Consider the following 22834-nt stretch of genomic DNA (forward strand, 5'->3'; position numbering starts at 1 on the left):
CCCCATTTTTCCAGTTTAGTTCCAGTCGAGAGCTGTCCATTTGGATCTAGGGCAGCCCTTAGAGACGCACGGTATTATTCTTGGGAGCAGAATATCGGAAGTGCCTCACTTTTTCGGTGCACCGAGGGGGCGTGGTTGACTGGCAGAGGGGGCGTGGCTTAGCCAGCCAAACAGAATTAGCCTCGAAAGCAAGCCTAGGGGCACCTTCTTCCCACCCTCTGCTGGGTTAGCATCTTCCCTCAGTTGTTGGTCAGTCGCTCAGTCGTGCCTCACTCTCGGCGACCCCATGGACTGCAGCACGCCAGGCTCCCCTGTCCTCCACCATCTCCCAGAGTCTGCTCAAACTCCTGTCCATTGACTCCCTGATGCCATCCAACCATCTCTGTCGTCCCTTTCCCTCAGTAGGCGTCTGGATTCTTGCACCGCCTCCAGAGGGTGCTGCGGACCAGACGTTTCACCTGCTACAAAAATCCCCACTGACGTCAGCGCTACCGCGGCTGCCGCCTTCGGCGCTCCTGACAACCACTGCGGCCCCGACGCGGCCGGAGTGAGCCCGCCCCTCGCAAACATGGCGGCCGGGCGGGGCGGGGCCTGAGAGGGTGAGTTGGGAGGGCGGTCCCAGACCCAGCGGTCATGTGACTGGGAAGATGGCCGCCTTTCCCTGGTAAGGAAGAAGCGGCGAGTGGGCTTTAGGGAGGTGGTGGCCTTGGTTCTCTTTGGGACTCTGTTTCTGGGGGTGTATCTCTGCGAGGGTGTGTATAACTGTTCTCCGTTGGGGTTGAAGTCTCCCACCCAGTCTCCGGGTGGAGCCACTACCCGGATTCAGAGGACATTCCTGATGCCGGACCGGTGGGATCTTGGTCCTCTCCTCCTATCGCCCTCCCCGCGCCTTCCACGCTCCTTTCTCCATTCGTTTTCTCCAAAACAAACTCAAGTTCCCTGGCTTCCGCTTTCCCAGAACTTGGCGCGGGTTCCGGGGGCGCGGATGCAGAGAATGGTGGACTCATCTCTGGTCTGGATAACTGGCTGTGTTCTTAATGACTGGCTTCTTGTGGAGGAGACTTGCCATTCATCCTACTCTGTGCGGAACTGGAGGATACCCAACCCTTAGACATACTCCTTGGATCCGAGGAGCTGCTGTTTAGTGGAGCAGATACGCAGAATAGAGGAATGACCAAAGAAGGCTTTGGGATGAGGCACACCAGAGGAAGTCTTAAATTGAGTTTTGGAGGATGAATTAGGAGTTCATGGAGAAGGAGCTGTGGGTGTGTGCCGAGCCTCATGAGTGTGTAGGGTCCCTCCTGCTGGAGTAGTTACGAGAGATTGGCGCTTCAGCAACAGCTGAAGCCTTATGGCTTCTGTCTCTGTAAAGTAAAATATATATATATTGTTGTTGTTTTGTCACTAAATCTACAACTCTTTGCGTCCCTCTGTCCATGGGATTTCCCAGGACGGTTTTGTGAAGAACCGGAGCAAGTTGTGATAGTAGTGGAATCATATGGACATGTGAGCTTTCCTCTACATCTCGGAAAGGGAAATTACTTTCTAATCTTTCTGTGCAAGTGATGTGACGTGGTTTACGTTAAATGAGCGAGTAAGCGAACAAATGAAAAAATACACAGCCCTGGACCTTAGACATAATCAGATACATGCTTCTGGTTTGTATTTCCTTCAGCTGGCTAACTCTTTAAAGTCTTCCTTCAAAGCCTCTGTACACTAAATTAGGATTAGATGACAGTGAGTTCTTATATGTCCTGCCCTGAGTTTTCTTTGATCTAGTCATGAAAAAGTCTTTTTAGGGAATTACTAAGACTTAAATGCCAAAAAATATGGCTTCAGTGAACTTAGCTGGAATTTTGTAATTAGAAGATCCAGGAAGATGCTGTTTAATTTCAGAGCATTTTAACCTTTGGTATATTTTACTTTGCGGCTTTCCAGGTGGCTCAGAGTGGTCAAAGCATCCACCTGCCAATGCAAGAGCCTAGGGTTTGATCCCTGGATCACGAAGATCCCTTGGAGAGGGAAATAGCAACCCATTCCAGTATTCTTGCCTGGGAAATTCCATGGACAGAGGGATGCAAAGAGTTGTTTAGACTTAGTGACTAAACAATGACAATATATATATTTTACTTTACAGAGAGAGGAGCCATAAGGCTTTTAGCATCAAGGGTTTCCACAGTTCCTACTCTGACTGTCCTCTAAACATTTCTGTCTGTGGTAGCACGTGTTCATCTTTCAGTTTGCTCTTGAGACTTGATGCTCTTCACGTTAAAGGGACTGAATTTTAACCATCATTGTATTTCCAGTGCTTGGCATGGAGCTTGGCAGATAGTAGGTGTTGAATAATATTATGGAATGAATGAGGAAACTAAGGAGGCCCTCAGAGGAGAAAAGTGTTTGTGACTTTAACTGAGATATTTATTGAGCTTTTATTTTGTGCTGGATGCTGTGCTCCGAGCGGTGACCCCATGGACTGCAGCATGCCAGGCTCCCCTGGCGTGCAACATCTTATCTCCTAAAAATCCCATTTTTCAGATGAAAAAATGGAGACAGAAAGATGAAGCAGTTCACTTAGTTTTACAGCCTGCAAGGAACACTGAGGTTTGGAGCTCAAGCCTGTGATTTTTAAAAAAATTTTAATTGGAGGGTAATTACTTTACAATATTGTGATCGTTTTTTTCATACACCTACATGAATCGGACATCAGCATACACGTGTCCCCTCCCTCCTGAACCCGGCTTCCACCCCCCTCCCCACCCATCCCTTCAGGCTGTCACAGAGCACTGACTCTGGGTGCCCTGCGTCATACATCAAGCTCCCCCTGGCTGTCTATTTTACATAAATACATATGCTAATAATATTTATATTTCAGTGCAATTCTCTCAAATCATCCCACGCTCTCCTTTTCCCACTGAGTCCAAAAGTCTGTTCTTTACATCCATGTCTCCTTTGCTGCCCTGAAGATAGGACCATTGGTACCATCTTCCTAGACTCCATATATATGTGTTAATATATGATGTTTGTCTTTCTCTTTCTGACTTACTTCACTCTGTATAATAGGCTCTAGGTTCATCCACTTCATTAGAACTGACTCAAATACATTCCTTTTTATACCCGAGTATTATTCTGTTGTGTATATGTACCACAACTTCCTTTTCCATTCATTTGCCAGTGGACATCTGTGTTGCTCCCATGCCCCAGCTACTGTAAATAGTGCTGCACTGAACACTGGGGTGCGTGTGTCTTTCTCAGTTTTGGTTTTCTCTGGGTGTATGCCCAGTAGTGGGATTGCTGCGTCATGTGGTATGTTTATCCATCCTGTGATCTTACTCATTAATCATCAGCTGGTCTTCAGCCTAGGTCGTGGGCTGAGGTTCTTAGATTGCACGGCTCCTGAGTCCTGCTGGTGTTGTCTTGGGTCTCCCCAGAATACCTCTTTTCACCCACACTTTTTGTTATCACTGACTTCACTTGTGAGATGTCCAGTGCACTGTGGATGGCATTTCCTGTTCAATCCCATGGTCATAGCGCTGTTAAAAATAACAGTTCCTTGGAGTCAGAATTTCTATATCATTTTAAGACTATTAGGGAAGGGAGTACATTGTGATTGGGGGAGAAAAAGCTGTGTGGCCAGATTATGTCGTTAGCAATTAAAAAATCACTGGAGAATTAAAAAGCAGTTGGTTGGAGCTTCCGTGGTCTCTCAGTGTTGAAGAATCCACCTGCCAGTGCAGAAGGCATGAGTTCAATCCCTGATCCAGGAAGATCCCGCATAGCTTGGAGCAACTAAGCCTGTGAGCCACAGCTATTGAGCCTGTGCTCTAGAGCCCCGGAGCTTCAACTCCCCACGCCTGCGACCAGAGAAGCCACCACATTGAGAAGCCTGAGCAGCCAAACTAGAGCGTAGCCCCCGCTTGCTGCAGCTCGAGAAAAGCCCAAGCAGCAGTGAAGACCCAGCACAGCCAAAAATAAATAATTCAATTATTTTAAAAAAAGGAGTTAGTGGATTTTACTATTTCCAATATAAGGAGATTCATTTAGTAACTGGTAATAGGATTTATATGCATTCGTGTTATTCATTGTAAATAATTTAAAATTAGGGCAGTGTTAGCCTTTAATGTGCATTTCAATCACTTGGGAATTTTGGTGAAATACAGACCCTTATTCTCTAAGCCGGGATATTTCAACACTTCCCAGTGAAGCCCGTGCTGATGATCTGTGGGCCATACTTGGAGCAGCCAGAGGTCAGACTAAGTTCAGAGTGGAGGTATAATGTTGGCCTTTTTTCTGTGGCAGCTACGAAGGAACCTGACCAACCTTTTGCATTGCTAGGAGCTGGGATTTGGGGGGATTTTTACCAGTTTATCAGGTGCATTCACAGGAAGAAGAAAAGTAAGACTTTTTGAGAAAATGCCCACTAGAGGTCACTGTTAGCCTTATCAAAGGCCCAGGTTTTGAAGAAAATGCTTTCATAGGAAATGGCAACCCACTCCAGTGTTCTTGCCTGGAAAATTCCGTGAACAGAGGCGCCTGATGGGCTGCAGTCCATGTGGCAACAAAGAGTCACACACGACTAAGTGCACATGCATGCGTGCGCGCACGCACACACATACAAGGAACTGAGAGCAGAGTTGAGGAAATAATGGAAGTAATAGAAAATGTGATTGAAAAATCAAAATAGCAACTTGACATGGACTTTCAGGAAGGGTAAATGTTTCTTTTACTTTTTTTTTTAAAGGTTTTGTTTTTATCAGAAGCAGTATTTTTTCCCGAAAGAATCCTTCCCTCAAACTTTAAAAAAAAATAATTTCAAATCTCACTCCTTAAAATGACAATTGCTTTTTCAAATTCTCAAGATGACCTGTGGATGATCTATAGAACTGCTGAATCCTAGAGGCAGGCTGCCTCAATATGCATCTGTCTTTGTCACATGTTCACCTGTCTCATGTTAACCAACAGCGTCTGCTTCTCCATCTGAGAAATGGGCATAATCCTAGTGCTTACCTCATAAGGTTGATTAAATGTGGTTCAGTTCAGTTCAGTCACTCAGTTGTGTCCGACTCTTTGCGACCCCATGAACCGCAGCACGCTAGGCCTCCTTCTTCATCACCAACTCCTGGAGTTTACTGAGACCCATGTCCGTTGAGTCGGTGATGCTGTCCAACCATCTTATCCTCTCTCGTCCCCTTCTCCTCCTGCCCTCATATCTTTCCCAGCATCAGGGTCTTCTCAAGTGAGTCAGCTCTTCGCATCAGGTGGTCAAAGTATTAAATGTGGTAATAGAGGGTAAAGGCCTTGACTTGCATCCTGATGTATAGTGTCAGGGAGGGGAAATTCCCCTCTGCCCCCACTCTTGATTTCTTGTGGCTGGACTAATAAAACTGACAAATAAAATAAACTGATAAATCAATGGGAGAAAAGAAACAAGTTTTAATTTATGTGTCTTAGAGGTCTCATAGAAATGAGACCTAAGAAGTGGTCACAGTAGGCAGCTCTCATACATTTTTAGACAAAGGAACTATAAACTTGTTAGGAATTGACAGAACAAAAAAAGTTAGGCTTTCAGTTAGTTCAGTTCAGTTCAGTTCACTCAGTCTTGTCAGACTTTTTGTGACCTCATGGACTGCAGCATGCTAGGCATCCCTGTCCAACTCCTGGAGCCTATTTAAACTCATTTCCATTGCGTCGGTGATGCCATCCAACCATCTCATCCTCTGTCATCCCCTTCTTTCCTGCCTTCAGTCTACCAGCATCAGGGTCTTTTCCAATGAGTTGGTTCTTCTTATCAGGTGGCCAGAGTATTGGACTTTAAGCTTCAGCATCAGTCCTTCCAATGACTATTCAGTACTGATTTCCTTAAGGATTGACTGGTTGGATCTGCTTGCATTCCAAGAGACTGTCAAGGATCTTCTCCAACACCACAGTTCAAAAGCATCAATTCTTCAGCACTCAGCTTTCTTTATAGTCCAACTATTATTTCCATACATGACTACTGGAAAAACCATAGCCTTGACTAGATGGACCTTCCTTGGCAAAGTAATGTCTCTGCTTTTTAATATGCTGTCTAGGTTGATCACAGCTTTTCTTCCAAGGAGCAAGCATGTTTTAATTTCATGGCTGCAGTCACCATCTGCAGTGATTTTGGAGCCCAAGAAAATAAAGTCTCTCACTGTTTTTGTTGTTTCCCCATCTATGCCATGAAGTGATGGGACCAGATGTCACAATCTTAGTTTATTGAATGTTGAGTTTTAAGCCAACTTTTCACTCTCCTCTTTCACTTTCATCTAGAGACTCTTTAGTTCTTCACTCTCTGCCAGAAGGATGATGTCATCTGCGCATCTGAGGTTATTGATATTTCTCCTGGCAGTCTTGATTCCAGCTTGTACTTCATCCAGTCCAGCATTTCACATGATGTACACTGCATAGAAGTTGACTAAGTAGGGTGACAGTATACAGCCTTGACGTACTCCTTTCCCAATTTGGAACCAGTCTGTTCCATGTCTAGTTCTAACTGTTGCTTCTTGACCGAATACAGATTTCTCAGGAGACAGGTAAGGTGGTCTGGTATTCCCATCTCTTTCAGAATTTTCCATAGTTTGTTGTGATCCACACAAAGGCTTTGGCATACTCAGTAAAGCAGAAGTAGATGTTTTTCTGGAACTCTCTTGCTTTTTCAATGATCCAGTGGATGTTGGCAATTTGATCTCTGGTTCCTCTGCCTTTTCTAAATCTAGCTTGAACATTGGAAGTTCATGGTTCATGCACTGTTGAAGCCTGGCTTGGAGAATTTTGAGCATTACTTTGCTAGCATGCGAGATGAGTACAGTTGTGTGGTAGTTAGAGCACTCTTTGGCATTGCCTTTCTTTGGGATTAGAATGAAAACTAACCTTTTCCAGTCCTGTGGCCACTGCTGAGTTTTCCAAATTTGCTGACATATTGAGTGCAGCACTTTCACAGCATCATTTTTTAGGATTTGAAATAGCTCAACTGGAATTCTGTCACCTCCACTAGCTTTGTTTGTAGTGATGCTTCCTAAGGCCCACTTGACTTTTCATTCCAGGATGTCTGGCTCTGGGTGAGTGATCACACCATTGTGGTTATCTGGATCATGAAGAACTTTTTTGTCTAGTTCTGTGTATTCTTGCCACCATTTCTCAATATCTTCTGCTTCTGTTAGGGCCACACCATTTCTATTCTTTATTGTGCTCATCTTTGCATAAAATATTCCCTTGGTATCTCTAATTTTCTTGAAGAGATCTCTAGTCTTTCCTAGTTAGGAAGGAAGAAAGATTAGTTCTCTAGTATTTCCAAGTTAGGCTTTGGGTGCTTAATTAGTGAAGAATCTAAACAGCAGACTTGTGGTAGTAAAGACATAATGTGGTTCGTTTTTATACACTTCTTGTCCCTGAATTCCCTGTCTCTGGTGACAAGGGTGTCCTTGTACCTTCAGATTCAGGGAGAACACTTCTCATATGGGAGACTTATTTCCTGCTTTCAGGAAGACAGAGAGGAGGGTCAAAGTGTCCCTTTTTACATCAGCTTTTCCTTAAGTAACTTTAAATCAAAATAATCAATATGCCATATTTTGGGGTGGCCTACTGTGGACCCCAACAATAATAAGCACGTAATAAATGAGAACAGATATTTGGTTGCATGTCAAATCATCTTATTGTTTTGACTTTGTGCTTTATGCATTCTGTAGCTGTTGATTTGCTAATAATTATTATAGAGGTGAAAAGCACATTTGCAGTTAAATTTCGGGTCAGATTATACTTCTAATCATTCAATTAGCTTTTCAGAATTCTATTGATAAAGTTAAGAGTGATCTGAAAGGAGGAAAAGTATAATTTGATTTTTAAAACTCCATTAGGGCTGTTGATGACTAGTCTTCCAATTTATTCTTCAGGGTTTTGTTTTATTAATCAAGAGTTGGTTGGTGACATATTAAAAGGAGCTTGGAAGAATATTTCAGCCGTGAATTCAGCTGCAATATTTCTGGAAGATGAAGGCAGTATATATTTACTAAATGTGACCCAAAGGAACTAGGCAGTATATTGTAGTAGGAGTTTTCATTTAAAAACAAAAACAAGCAGAGGCTGGTCCATATTGTTCACTAGTTTTTCTCCTTTCCTACACCCAAAGTGAAATTTATTTGGAAAGGGATAGAAGTGAAATTACATGGGATTTCAGTTCTTTGGTACTGTGTTAGATTTCTGGGTTGATGGGGCTGAGTAAAGCCAATTAAGTGCTGACTAGATTTGGGGTTCATACAAATATTAATAAAGTTAAGAAGCTGTGAATGGGGGTGGGTGTGGGGGGGGATGAATTCAAGGCGTTTGGAGCCAAGGCAACAAAGGGGCCAGCTTCCTGTGCTGTGGGAATTTTGAGTTTTTAAGTAGTACCTCCCCTGCCTTTTGGACTTCCCTGCCGGCTCAGATGGTAAAGCATCTGCCTACAATGCGGGAGACCTGGGTTCGATCCCTGGGTCGGGAAGATCCCCTGGAGAAGGCAATGGCAACCCACTCCAGTACTCTTGCCTGGAAAATTCCATGGACTGAGGAGCCTGGTAGGCTACAGTCCATGGGGTCGCAAAGAGTCAGACACGACTGAGCAACTTCACTTTCACTTTCCCCTGCCTTTTATGTTCTAGTTGTCATGCACTCTTACTCTATCTATATTTTAAACACCATAAGAAGTTATTTTTTGTAGTTGATTTAGTTTGACCTACACCTTTGTCTTTTGTGCTCTTTAGTGTACATATTGCATATATGCATTGTTGTTGTTCAGTTGCTCAGTTGTGTCCAACTCTTTGCGACCCCATGGACTGCAGCACGCCAGGCCTCCCTGTCCTTCACCATCTCCCGGAGCTTGCTTAAACTCATGTCCATCAAGTCAGTGATGCCATCCAACCATCTTGTCCTCTGTTGTCCCCTTCTCCTCCTGCCTTCAATCTTTCCCAGCATCAGGGTCTTTTCCAGTGAGTTGGTTTTTTGCATCAGGTGGCCAAAGTATTGGAGTTTCAGCTTCAGCATCAGTCCTTCCAATGAATATTCAGGACTGAAACATTATATAGAGAGAGATATGTAAACACATATGCATTGTATATCAGATATGCGGATAACACCACCCTTATGGCAGAAAGCGAAGAGAAACTAAAGAGCTTCTTGAAGGTGAAAGAGGAGAGAGAAAAAGCTGGCTTAAACTCAACATTCAGTAAACTAAGATAATGGCATCTGGTCCCATCACTTCATGGCAAATAAATGAGGAATCAATGGAAAAAGTGACAGACTTTATTTTCTAGGGCTGCAAAATCACTGCAGATGGTGATTGCAGCTATGAAATTAAAAGATGCGCACTCCTTGGAAGAAAAGCTATGGCCAACCTAGACAGTATATTAAAAAGCGGAGACATTACTTTGCCAACAAAGGTCTGTCTAGTCAAAGCTGTGGTTTTTCCAGTAGTCACATATGGATGCAGTCCATAGGGTGGCAAAGAGTCGGACATGACTCAGTGACTGAACTGAACTGAAATACATATATGCATGCATATTTTTTGCTTTCAGCTGGGATCATTTTCCTTCTACTTTCAGCATTTAAAAGAGTTTAACGTGTGGTTCTGCTACTGCTGCTGTTCTCCCTTTTCTTTGACTGGAAACTTCTTTGTTTTGCTCTAGTTTTTGCAGGATAGTTTAACTAGGTCTAAAATTCTTGGTTAGCAATTATTTTCTTTCAGTCCTCTAATACTCCAGTATTCCTTTGTCTTCTGGATCTCATTTTTTGCAGAGATAATAATCTTAGTGTTGTCCTTTGGCAATAACGTATCTTTATTTCTTTTAAGAAATTCTCATTTTCGTTTTTAGCCATTTTGCTATGAAGGCCCAAAGTATGGTTGTTTTTTACTTTGTTTTTATACTCGTCTTGCTTGGGGCGCAAGTGTTTCTTGGATCTGAGAATTGATGTCTTTCTTTAGTTTGGAAAATTTTTTAGCTATTGTCTCTTCAATACTGCTTCTGCCTGTTCTTTCTCTCTTCTTCAAGATTCAGATATGTGTGTTAGGCATTTCTTCATGTCCTTTTTGTCTTTTCCACTGTTATGTGCTTTTCATGTTTTCTCCTTTCCACGCCTCAATGTGAATAATCTCTCACCCTTTAGTTTTCTTTTCACTAATCCCTTCACTTGTTAGTTCTCCACAAGACTGATGAAACTGTCTGCTCTTCATCTGTTTGGCTTCTTCCTCTTGCTCTATACAGGCTAATTGGTGACTGCTTTGAAGGGAAACCAGGACCAAATCTCTCACTTCTCAGCATTTCCTTTTCTTCTGAAGCCCTTCCATCAAGCCCTGGCTGTCTCCCTAGCCCTGAACCCTAGTTTCTCTCTCCAGCCTTGTGAGTTTTCCTTAAAGCTCCTTTGGCTGCTCTGCCTCGTAGCAGCCATCCTCTGCCTGGCTTCAGCCTCTTGTCCCATGTCAAGAATCAGCAGTGCCCAGCCAGAGATAGCCAGCAAGAAGTGGGCTTCACCTCAGTGAGCTTCCCTTTGTTCTAGTGTCTGGCCTTACAGGTTTTGTTTCCCTTGGCAGCTCTTTATACCTTCAAACCTTTAAAAAGTTAAAAAATAAAATTACTATTACTTACTGGTCTTGGTAGAAATACTGTTCCACTGTCAACTGTCTCATCAAAAGCAATTTTTTTTTTTGTAGCAAAAAGTTTTTAATGTGTATGCATCTCCAACTAATTGGTTTCTGGGTTTTGCTGTTTACCAGGCATTCCAGGAATAGGAACTACAAGGCTGAGTTTGCGTCATGCCGATTGGAGGCTGTACCGCTGGAGTTTGGGGACTATCACCCACTGAAACCAATAACTGTAAGTTTTGACAAGGGTCCCCCTATGACATTCCTGTTCCATAAAATTATAGACAGTGTTCCTGGGTCTTTCTCATTTTGTCAGCAGTAGCTGATTTTGGATTTTTAAATCAACCGGTTTGTTCTCTGCCCCATTTTTTGTGATGTTGGCTTCACCCACCATCATTTTGATTCCCTTTGTCATATTAGTGAGGTGGTCATGAGTGTGGGATGCCTCTGTTCCTGATTTGTAGGTGTAAAGAAAAATACTTCTTAATTTGCCTATTGGAAGTATTGAGGTCACTCTAATTACTATTATCTCCATTGTATGGCTATATCATATTTTGTTTATCCAGTCACCCAGTAACTGATGTTTTTGACTATTTGTAGTTTTTGCTTTTAAAAAAAAGGTTTATTTATTTAATTTTGGTTGCACTGAGTCTTTGTTGCTTTGTGCCGGCTTTCTCTAGTTGTGGTGAGTGGGGGCTACTCTCTAGCTTTGGTGCATGGGCTTCTTATTGCAGTGCTTTCTCTTCTTTGGGGCCCAGGCTCTGCGTGCACAGGCTTCAGTAGTTACAGCATGTCGGCTTCACAGCACACGGCTTAGTAGTTTTGGTCCACAGGCTTTGGTGCCCCGCAGCATGTGGAGTCTTCCCGGACCAGGGATTGAACCCACGTCCCCTGCATTGGCAGGCGGATTCTTATCCACTCTCCTGCCAGGGAAGTTCCTATCTATGGTTTTTGACTATTATGAATAATGCTGCTATAAACATTCATGTATAAGTTTTTGTGTGGATGTATGTCTTAAATTCTCTCAGGCAGGCTTATGGGAGAGGTCAGAAAGTTGTAAAAGTTTTGATTCTTTCTGGTCTTAGTCTTTGAGGGATAAGTTGTTAATTTATTTCACTAAATGAACCAAGGGTGGCAGTAGGGGTTTTTGATGCAAGAAATATGGTTAGGCTTCATATTCTAAGGGAAATGGGAAAGAGAGCAGACCAAGGGCTTGTAAAAGGAATGTTAAATGGCGTACAGATGCCTGCTGAAATTGGAGACCATTGGATCTTTATGGCTGTGAGATATTCTTAGATGCACTAGCTGCCTGGTGGAAGAAGCAGAGAAGTCTGAGCTCAGAGAACAGATTTGGTCAGAGTGAGAGTGTGAGGGCTGGAAGCAAAGGAGATTGTGATAAGAATATTATATTGTTGTTAAGATTCTGATAGGGTACAGTTTTGGGATTGAAAATGTTGTGAATTTGTCATATGGACATTTAACTGAGGCTTCTTTTTGCAAAGAGTAGCAAAGAGTAGGATATAGCGTGGAAAGTTAGATAAATGTCCAGAGCAAAAATAAGGCAGGTAGTAGAGGAAATAACCACATGTCAGTGGCAAGGCAGATCAGTCAGTCAGGGACCAAGTCAGGCAACAGAAACTATAGAAGATTTTTGAACAGGGAAATTTAAAGAATTGTTAATTAGTAAAAGATAGTTAATTACTATAAAGGATGAAACAGGGCTAAAGCAGGAGTTGGCATTATTATGGCCAGTAGCCCAGTTTTGTAAATAAAGTTTTATTGGAACATAGCCATACTCATTCGTTTATATATTCTCTATGTCTATTTTATGCAGAGTTGAATTGGGACAGACTGTTTGGCCCACAAAGCCTAAAATATTTGCTGTTGGGCCTTATAACAGTGCCAACCTTGCTCTGAGAGGTCCAAAAGTACCAGGTACAAAGATGCAGACATCAGCTCCAGGTTGAGGAAGAGAGGTTAGTGAAGGAACTTTGAGGACTTACGATAGAGCCTCTCCCCCACCCCCAGGCTGAAATTCAGCGTTGTTGAAGAGGGTATGGCTGTCACAGGAACACACAGGTTGCCTATGGCAAAGAGCCTTGATAGAGCTGTCAGATGGGAAGAGCATGGCCTGAGGGTACAGCTGAAACTGGTCTTTGAGGACCACTGGGCTTCTATACTGAATTTTAAAATGGAGGATTGGAACCCTGATGAGAATATCTTCCTGCTGCTGTTGCCTTTGAGTGCCCTCTATTCTCAAAATCTAACATTGTGCTAGCTGTGTTCTAGTATCACAATGTATAGCAAAGGGTGGATTTGGAACTGATGCACAATAAATTGATAACTGCTGCATAAAAATGATGGAGAACAATGTAGGAGAATGGCATGAGCTTCAAAGATTTTTGCATGAAAGTGGAAAAATAAAAGAAAGCAGAAACATAAGTCAAAATGGGGAAAAATGGGGAACAAAAATGGGGAGCTTCAGGATCTGAAGACTACACGGTAATTAGGTGTTTGAGAAAATGAGGTGGTTTCATTAAAGCATGAACATGAAGAGAAAGAACATTTGATTTATGGTAGCCAAGCCTCAAAGGTGAAAAATTTTAAATTTTTAAGGGATTGTACAGTACTGAGTTTCAGCCCTTCAGTGCAGTACTTGGCATTTAAGGTTGGTGTAATACTTGATGAATTAATTCATTATATAAAGACTTCCCAGGTGACACTAGTGGTAAAGAACCTGCCTGCCAGTACTGGAGACGTTAGAGGTGTGGGTCAAACCCTGGATCGTGAGATCCCTGGAAGAGGGCATGGCAACCCACTTCAGTATTCTTGCCTGTAGAATCCCCTGGCAGGCTACCGTCCATAGGGTCACAAAGAGTGGGACATGACTGAAGTGACTTAGCACAAGCACTAATTACTAATATGGGGTGCTGTCCTAAATAGCATCTTAGTCTATCTGTGAATTTATTTTAAAAATGAAACAAAAAGCAGGCAAGAGATATAGATGGTCCCTCTTGGGTTAGCACTTTTTTTATTAGCAAGTAATGGATGCCGTGTGGTTGTCATCTTGGGTGGGATGAAGTTGACAGATGCCAGTGGATACTGAAGACGTGATGTTTCTGAATGACAGAGAACCTGAAAACATAGAGGTGATTCTGTAAAGCAGGCGATCATAAGACTGAGCTTCAACCTCACAGGGCCCCTCAAATCCCTGTGGGCTTATGTGGCTGCAGCTGACCCACCAGTGAGTAGGTTCCAATCTCAGGAACTCAAACCCAGCAGCATGGAGAGTCTCTTCTTTGCAGTTTCCATGTGCTCAGTTCGGTTACATGTCCTTCCCCAAATCAATCCTGGTGACTGGGGTATAGAATATGCTGATTGGGTTATGCCCACCATGGGAACCGGGAGCAGAGTCCACTCCACCAGGCCTGTAAGAGCTGAGAGTCAGGTAGGGCTACTTTCATTCCCAAAGAAAATCGAGACTGTTGAGCCTGGGAGATGGAATGGATGCCAGGCAGGCAGGAACATCAGACATGCACCAGTGAAGGCACTTGACCCAACTACCTGCCGTTAGTGTCAAACCCCACAGGTTTAAGGCAGGGCCTTCAGTAAAGCAGCCCTAGCTTCAGACTCCAGCAGCAAATGTGGGGGTCCCTAGGCCACTCACACTTCTGATCAGCTGGCTCCAAATCCGTGGTTTCTGGAGATCTCCCTTTTTTTAAATGAGTCAGCTTTTTATTTCCCTGACCAGTACTTCCAGTTGTGTCTCTGATGCTATATTTAAAATCTTCAGAGTCCCCCAAAACAGCATTCGGGCTTCCCATATCCAGAGACAGGGACCTAGAGGCAAAAATGGTCGGGCTCCAGGCTGCTTTCAGATAACAGTGGCAGCCATTCCTGTGCAAGTCTGTGTCAGCTTTTAACTGAAATGCCTTTAAGCTGTCCGTCCCGAAAGTCTTCTATGGCGTGTATGACAGAAATATACTCATCCGCATATGCACAGCTCCATTGAGGTGGGGGCAAGGTGGGGGCATTACATCAGTCCCGGCCAGACTTCTTATTCAGCCAGAAACTGGACTTCTGGTTCAATTTAATAACAAGAAGATGCGCAAAACTGTGGTGAGTGTCCTGGCTCTTCCTCGAGCTAGAGCTCAGCGTGAATAGAAGCACTACCCACGATAAAGGCGAATTAGGCTCTATTAAAAAAAAAAAAAGTTGCTGCTGTCTCTGTGAGCTGCTTCTAAGAATCCAGGGATGCCACATCTCATTCCTCATCTAGACGTGGCCAGTTCTTCAGGCAAAGCTACATGGGAAGCATAAAAACCTTTTGTTAACTTTTGAGGGATATAGATTTTTTTTTTTCATTTACTTATTTAGTTAGCCGTACTGGGTCTTAGTTTCGGCATATGGGATCTTTTATCTTTTGTTGCACCATGTGGAATCTAGTTCCCTGACCAGGGATCAAACCCCAGGCCCCCTGCATTGGAAGCATGGAGACCTCACCACTGGACCACCAGGGAAGTCCCTACAGGAAGGATTTTTTATTCCCCCCACCAACAAAAATTATGTATCCAACACACACTCAGACACATACATATCCATGTTCAAGGAAGGTTTTCTTCCATGAGTTCAGGACTCCAGAATCAGGCCTCCCCCAGGCCGAGAGACATTGCCTATTAACTGCACAGATCCAATAAACAAACATACTGTATATGGCTCCTCGCAGCTGAGAGGGCAGGGGCAAAGAGAGTGGATACTTCTGGGGGATTTGCTTTTGGCCTGAAATCCAGTCTGCTCAGCAACACTCCAGGCTCTGGGAGAGGTTCTGTGGGGGTGAGATGGTGGATGACCTGATGGTCCCAGCCTGCTGTGATTGAGTGGGGCCCAAGTAGCATCTCTCACAAAGTCTCTGTGGACTTGGCTTCTAAACATTCTGGAAAGGCCTCAGTCCATAGCGAGTCAGTGATGCTCACTGACAGAGGCTAGGAAGGAGAACCGAGTGGGGAGAACCAGCCCAGGGACACCCTGAGAGTGTGCAGCTAGCTGAGGGCACAGCTCGAACTCTGGGTGTCCACTAGGGAGACAGTCCCATTCTCCGCACCGAAGACAGGTTCGTTCTGCTGAGGAGGCCCAGCCAGCGAGGTAGGAAGGTAGCCGGAGGCACTGCAGTCCTTCTGTGATGCTGGCTTGAGACAGCGGTGTCCTGCAGTAAAATTCCATTGTCCTCACCACCTGGAAGAATCCTTGTGGGCAGAGGCAGCAGCGCAGGTGACCTACCCAGAGTGAGCTTGGAATGAATTAAAAACCTAGATGCAGGTTTTCTTTTCTACTTCGGACTTTTCTACTGTGTGCTGGAACTCAGGACCCTGACTGTAGACACAGTGTCACCGTGCCCACACTTGCAGAACTTGCTGACAGTAAGTGTCTCCTTCTCATCCAGCTCCTCCAGTTCAACAGCTCCTGAATCGGAAGCCACTAGGATACCTCTGTCCTGTACCCAAGTGAGGCCAGCCTCCTCGGCCTCTGTCTGGGGGTTGGGGGGTGAGGTTTCCTTCCTCATCTCCACAGTTCCAACTCCAGCCTAGACTCAAACTAGATGCCTGTTGGAGATTAAGCTCTGTGAGCCCCGTGTCCCTCAGGTTTGATAATTTGCTAGAACACCTCACAGAACTGAGAAAAGTGCAGTACTTATGCTTATAGTTTTGTTATAAAGGATGCACATGAGGACCATCCAAATACAAGGCAAGGTCTGGCAGGGTTGCAAACATAGAGCTTCCATGCCTCTGCCTGTGGAATCAGGGTGCATCACCTCCCAGCACATCATCTGTTTGACTGGGAAGCTCCTCTGAGGTTTGGTGTCCAAACTTTCTTTTGGGGTTTTGTTTATATAGGCATGATTGACCGATTCCTTGGCCACATGATGGAACTTTATCTCCAGCTTCCCCCAACCTCCACTGAAGTGAGGCTCTTATCACCTGGCTGGAAGTCTTGACCCTCTAATCACATGTTTGGTCTTTCTCATGCCCCCATGTAGCATCTTCTTATTAGCATACACTCAGCTGTGATCGAGAGGCTCATGAGTGAATGGTGCTCCAAGGACAGGGAATCTCCTTTTCAGGAACCAGGGACAGAGGCCAGTCAAATTCTTGTTTATCCAACACCCTCTCTTCTTCATTCTGTTGCATCCTGTTCTGTCTTTCTGAAGATTGGTTCTGGGTTTTCATAGCTTCCTTTTGAAAAGGAGTGGAACCTAACTATCCCTTCTCAATGTTGACTCAATTTTCAGCAGACAAACTCTGGTTGGATCTTCTTGGCTCAGATCCTGGTCGGTCTTCTGAAGTTGGGGAGGAATGGGGGCCAGTGGAGCAAAAACATGTCCTTCAGCACATACACAGTTCTCCTAAAAGGGAGGCGCTGGGCACTCACTGTTTTGAGATGTTGAGATGGCCATGCAGAGGCACTGACCCTGGGATCACTCATACTCTGGTTCATTACCCTACGGGGACCATTGGTGCAAATGTAAATTCTGATGCAGAGGGTCTAGGGTGGGGCCTGGGAGTCTACATGTTTATAAGCCACCATGTGCAATGGATGCTGCTTGTCCAGAAACCACACTTTGAGTAAGAAGGCCCCATGAAAAATCAGTTCTATCATCACCTTCTAATCCACAGAGGCCCTGTCTCTCCCTTCTTAATCCCAGCTTTTCAGCTTCTTGTCCTCAACAGCTGGGATTCTAAGTCATGTCAGCTTTTCACAAAAAATAAGGGTCCCTGCTACAAACGAATGATCAGTTCATAATGAAACAAGGGAAAACCCATTTGAGTGTCTCATTGGGAGAGGTCATAGGAGACTTCCATTTTACCTCCGCAGTTTTTCCCCACAGGTCACAGAGTCAAAGACAAAGAAAGTGAGCCGGAAGGGAAGCACTTCTTCCACGTCGTCTTCATCCTCCAGCTCCGTGGTGGACCCGCTGAGCAGCGTCCTGGATGGGACTGACCCCCTCTCCATGTTCGCAGCCTCTGCTGACCCTGCACCCCTGGCGGCTGCCATGGTAACGCTGTCAGCTGGATCGCTCCTGTGGGTGCCGGGGTGGGGGTTTTCATTGAACAAGTAGTGCTCAGTGTAGTCTCATGGCACTGCTGCTGAGAGGCCGGAGTAGATCCTGGAAACTACTGCAGCTGTTTTTTTTTTAAAGCGTTTAAAAATTTTTCATTTCACTCTTTTTATGTTCTTTCCTTTGGATTTTATGTAATTACATAAGTAATTTGCTAATTTTTCATTTAAAAAATCAAATATTATCAATGAAGTCAACCCATCCTCACTCTGTTCTCCACTCTGGAGGTTAGCAGTATTATCAGTGTAAATGCGTATCATTTAACTTTGTTTGTATTTTCATAGATATTTATGACAACAATTTCTGGACATTTACATACATACTCATATGTAAATAATAGCATCAACAGTAATAACAGTATTGGCTAACAGCATGGCAGATGTTTTACAGTAAATTCCAAGTTTAGTTCCCATGCTGCCTTGTGCAAGAGATATTATAAGCCTCATATAAAGAGGACCACACAGCGGAACAAACATGTTAAGTCACATCCAAGTTAGAATTCAAGTCCTGGCCTGACTTTAGGATCCACCATCATTCTTTGCTGGCATTGCATACATCTGTTGACTTTCTTTTTCTTTTTTAACATACATAACATTTTTTTTTTAACTTGACCATATGTCTCGGAGAACTTTCTATATTAGTACTTATAGAACAACTTTCTTATTTTGAATCCTGCATTGTATTGTAAGGAACAGGACATGCTTTAATTTGCCATGATGGACACATGAACTGTGTGTATGTGGTGTTTGGTGGTACAGGCAGTGGTGCATTGGTCCTTGAACGTACGTAGATCTTGGTGCCCAGGGTCGGGGGGTTTCTATAGGGTAACTTGTTAGGAGTTCATTACTGGGTTAAGGCAATGTGTGTGTAAAATTTTGATGGCTACTGCCAGATTGTTCTCCAGAAAGGGCTTACCAGTTTACACTTTAATCAGCATAGCAGTATTTTGGAGTGCCTGTCCCCTGTGTCCTTGCCAACTAGGATAATTATGAGTCATTGAAAACCTTTTTTTTTAATCTTTGGCCACACCTTGTGGCATGCGGAACTTCCCTGACTAGGGATCAAACCTGCACCTTCTGCCATGGAAATGCGGAGTCTTAACCCCTGGACCACCTGCAAAGTCCCAAATCTTGCCATTCTGATTGTTGAAAAATAATCTCTTTTACTTTACCTTTCCTTCATTCTTAATGAGTTTGAGCATCTTTTGATAGGTTTGTTGGCCTTTTGTGGTGAGTTGGCTTGAAAAGTTTTTATCATAGTAAACCTTTAGACGTATCTATTGTCAGTTCAGTTCAGTTGCTCAGTTGTATCCGACTCTTTGCGACCCCATGGACTGCAGCACGCCAGCCTTCCCTGTTCTCCACCAATTCCTGGAGGTTGCTCAAGCTCATGTCTATCAAGTCAGTGATGCCATCCAACCATCTCATCCTCTGTTTTCAATGACTCATAATTATCCTAGTTGGCAAGGATGCAGGGGACAGGCACTCCAAAATACTGCTATGCTGATGAAAGTGTAAACTGGTAAGCACTTTCTGGAGAACAATCTGGCAGTAGCCATCAAAATTTTACACACACATTGCCTTAACCCAGTAATGAACTCCTGCCTTCAACCATTCCCAGCATCAGGGTCTTTTCAAATGAGTCAGTTCTTCCCATCAGGTAGTCAAAGGATTGGAGCTTCAGCTTCAGCATCAGTCCTTCCAATGAATATTCAGGACTGATTTCCTTTAGGGTTGACTGGTTGGATCTCCTTGCAGTCCAAGGGATTCTTAAGAGTCTTCTCCAACAGCTCAGTTCAAAATCATCAATTCTTCGGGACTCAGTTTTCTTTCTAGTCCAACTCTGATATGTATACATGACTACTGGAAAAACCATAGCTTTGACTATAGGGATCTTTGTTGACAAAGTAATGTCTCTGCTTTTTAATATGCTGTCTAGCTTGGTCATAGCTTTTCTTCCAAGGAGCAAGCTTTTTTAAATTTGATGACTGCAGTCACCATCTGTAGTGATTTTGGAACCCCCCCAAAATAAAGTCACTCACTGTTTCCATTGTTTCCCCATCTATTTGCTGTAAAGTGGTGGGACCAGATGCCACGATCTTAGTTTTCTGAATGTTGTGTTTTAAGCCAACTTTTTGACTCTCCTATTTCACATTGATCAAGAGACTGTTTAGTTCTTCTTTGCTTTCTGCCATCAGGGTGGTATCATCTACGTATCTGAGGTTATTGATATTTCTCCCAGCAGTCCTGATTCCAGCTTGTGCTTTATCCAGCCTGGCACTTAACGTGATGTACTCTGCATATAAGTTATATCAGCAGGGTGACAATATATAGCCTTGACATACTCCTTTCCCAATTTGAACCAGTCTGTTGTTCCATGTCCAGTTCTAACGATTGCTTCTTGACCTGCATACAGATTTCTGAAGAGGCAGGTCAGGTGGTCTGGTATTCCCATCTCTTGAAGAATTTTGCACAATTTGTTGTGATCCACACAGTCAGAGGCTTTGGCATAGTCAATAAAGCAGAAGTAGATGTTTTTCTGGAACTCTTGCTATTTCGATGATCCAAAAGATGTTGGCAATTTGATCTCTGGTTCCTCTGCCTTTTCTAAATCCAGCTTGAGCATTTGGAAATTCACTGTTCACATATTTTTGAAGCCCGACTTGGAGAATTTTGAGCATTACTTTGCTAGCGTGTGAGATGAGTGCAATTGTGCGGTAGTTTGAAGATTCTTTGGCATTGCCTTTCTTTGGGATTGGAATGAAAACTGACCTTTTCCAGTCCTGTGGCCACTGCTGAGTTTTCCAAATTTGCTGGCATATTGAGTGCAGCACTTTCAGAGCATCATCTTTTAGGATTTGAAATAGCTCAACTAGAATTCCATCACATCCACTAGCTTTGTTCATTGTGATGCTTCTTAAGGCCCACTTGCCTTTGCATCCCAGGATGTCTGGCTCTAGGTGGGTGATCCCACTGTTGTGATTATCTGGGTCATGAAGATCTGTTTTGTCTAATTCTTCTGTGTATTCTTGTCATCTCTTCTTAATATCTTCTGCTTCTGTTAGGTCCATACCATTCCTGTCCTTTATTATGCCCATCTTTGCATGAAATGTTCCCTTGTATCTCTAATTTTCTTGAAGAGATCTCTAGTCTTTCCCATTGTATTGTTATCCTCTATTTCTTTGGATTGATCACTGAGGAAGGCTTTTTTATGTCTCCTTGCTGCTCTTTGGAACTTTGCATTCAAATGGGTATATCTTTCCTTTTCTCCTTTACCTTTCCCTTCTCTTCTTTTCTCAGCTCTTTGTAAGGCTTCCTCACAAATAAAGAGGTCTCCTTGTAAGGATCTATTATATTCTCCAGTAAAGGACTATCTGCTTTCTGCTCATGCCTTTTTTTTTTTTAACCTTGTGGAGATATAATTGACAAATAAAATTGAAATTATTTAAAATGTCCAATATGATGATTTGATACACATAGACATTGTGAAAATATTCCGTACATTGAGTTAACTTGTCTGTCATCTCACATATTTACCCCCCCTTTTTTTTATGAGAACATTTAAGTTCTACTGTCTTAGCAGATTTCAGTTATCCAATACTGTTATCAACTGTCATCACTGTGGTTACTGATACTTTTTGAAACAGTTGCTGCTAAAGAGATTGTCTTGCCTTTCCTTAGGACAACTCCAGAAAGAAACGTGACAGGGATGATTACTCCACTGTAGGATCAGATTTTGAGCCTTGGGCCAGCAAACGAGGAGAAATCCTTGCCCGGTACACTACCACGGAAAAGCTCTCTATTGTAAGTACCAGGACACTTTTCTCCCAGTGTCTACTTCAGATGTAGTAGTCATTTCTTCTTGTTATTAAGATTCTGCGCCTGATTCCAGCATATAGGTTCCCAGCCCGCTGCCCCCCACCAGCAATTCTTTAACACCAGCTTGGTAGCCTGTAAATCGACTCAATTGTGATATTGGGGAAAGCATCAGATCCCACAGGCTAAGGGCTCAACCCCACATCAGATGCCAGTCAAAAGTCCATGTTGTTACTCTGCTTCTGACCAATTAGCTATAAGTCAGAGGTTCCCAAGACCACCTCTTTGGGTTCAGTTACTATTAATTCCCTAGTGACTCAGATGGTAAAGAATCTGCCTGCAGTGCAGGAGCCCCAGGTTCGATCCCTGGGTTGGGAAGATTTCCCTGGAGAAGGGAATGGCAACCCACTCCGTTTTCTTTTTTTTTCCATTTATTTTTATTAGTTGGAGGCTAATTACTTTACATCATTACAGTAGTTTTTGTCATACATTGAAATGAATTAGCCATGGATTTACATGTATTCCCCATCCCGGTCCCCCCTCCCACCTCCCTCTCTACCCGATCCCTCTGGGTCTTCCCAGTGCACCAGGCCCGAGCACTTGTCTCATGCACCCAACCTGGGCTGGTGATCTGTTTCACCCTAGATAATATATATGTTTCAATGCTGTTCTCTTGAAACATCCCACCCTCGCCTTCTCCCAGAGTCCACAAGACTGTTCTATACATCTGAGTCTCTTTTTCTGTTTTGCATATAGGGTTATTGTTACCATCTTTCTAAATTCCATATATGTGTGTTAGTATACCCACTCCGTTTTCTTGCCTGGAGAATTCCATGGATAGAGGAGCCTGGTTGGGCTAAAGTCCATGGAGTTGCAAAGAGTTGGACACGACTGAGCAACTAACACTTGGAGCTTCCCTGATGGCACAGTGGGTAAAGAACCCACCCACAGTGCAGAAGATGCAGGAGTGGCGGGTTTGATCCTTTGGTTGGGAAGATCCCCTGGAGGAGGGAAATGGCAACCCATTCTAGTATTCTTGCCTGAAAAATCCCATGGACAAGAAGAGCCTGGTGGGCTACGGTCCAAAGGGTTGCAAAGACCCAGACACAACTGAACGACTAAGCACACAGTAATTTGTCAGAATGGCTCACAGGACTGAGAAATCAGTTGACTCACTGGATTACTGGTTTATTACCAAGGATATTAAAGGATATGAACCAATAACCAGATGAGGAGATACCTAGAGTGAGGTCCTAAGCAAAGGGGCAACTCTTCACA

At 43.6% G+C, this 22834-nt stretch overlaps 1 protein-coding gene and 1 pseudogene across 2 annotated transcripts in view; one reads left to right on the forward strand and one right to left on the reverse strand.

The window, feature by feature from the left end:
• The first annotated feature begins 557 nt into the window (after window positions 1-557).
• VPS35L (VPS35 endosomal protein sorting factor like) overlaps window positions 558-22834 on the forward strand; it is a 141194-nt gene continuing 118917 nt past the window's right edge. The window contains exons 1-4 of one of the 2 annotated variants that reach the window (XM_070460954.1): window positions 558-664; window positions 10760-10859; window positions 17511-17678; window positions 21422-21544. In XM_070460954.1, the coding sequence (XP_070317055.1) occupies window positions 648-664; window positions 10760-10859; window positions 17511-17678; window positions 21422-21544 (408 nt within the window). In that variant the 5' untranslated portion in view covers window positions 558-647. Of the gene's footprint in view, window positions 665-10759; window positions 10860-17497; window positions 17679-21421; window positions 21545-22834 lie in introns of those variants that run through there. The other variant, XM_070460955.1, reaches the window with a different exon arrangement.
• Window positions 15304-16187, reverse strand: LOC110148768 (methylosome protein WDR77 pseudogene; annotated as a pseudogene).

Source organism: Odocoileus virginianus, chromosome 33 (genome assembly GCF_023699985.2).
Source record: "Odocoileus virginianus isolate 20LAN1187 ecotype Illinois chromosome 33, Ovbor_1.2, whole genome shotgun sequence".
In the NCBI taxonomy this organism is placed as follows: domain Eukaryota; kingdom Metazoa; phylum Chordata; class Mammalia; order Artiodactyla; family Cervidae; genus Odocoileus; species Odocoileus virginianus.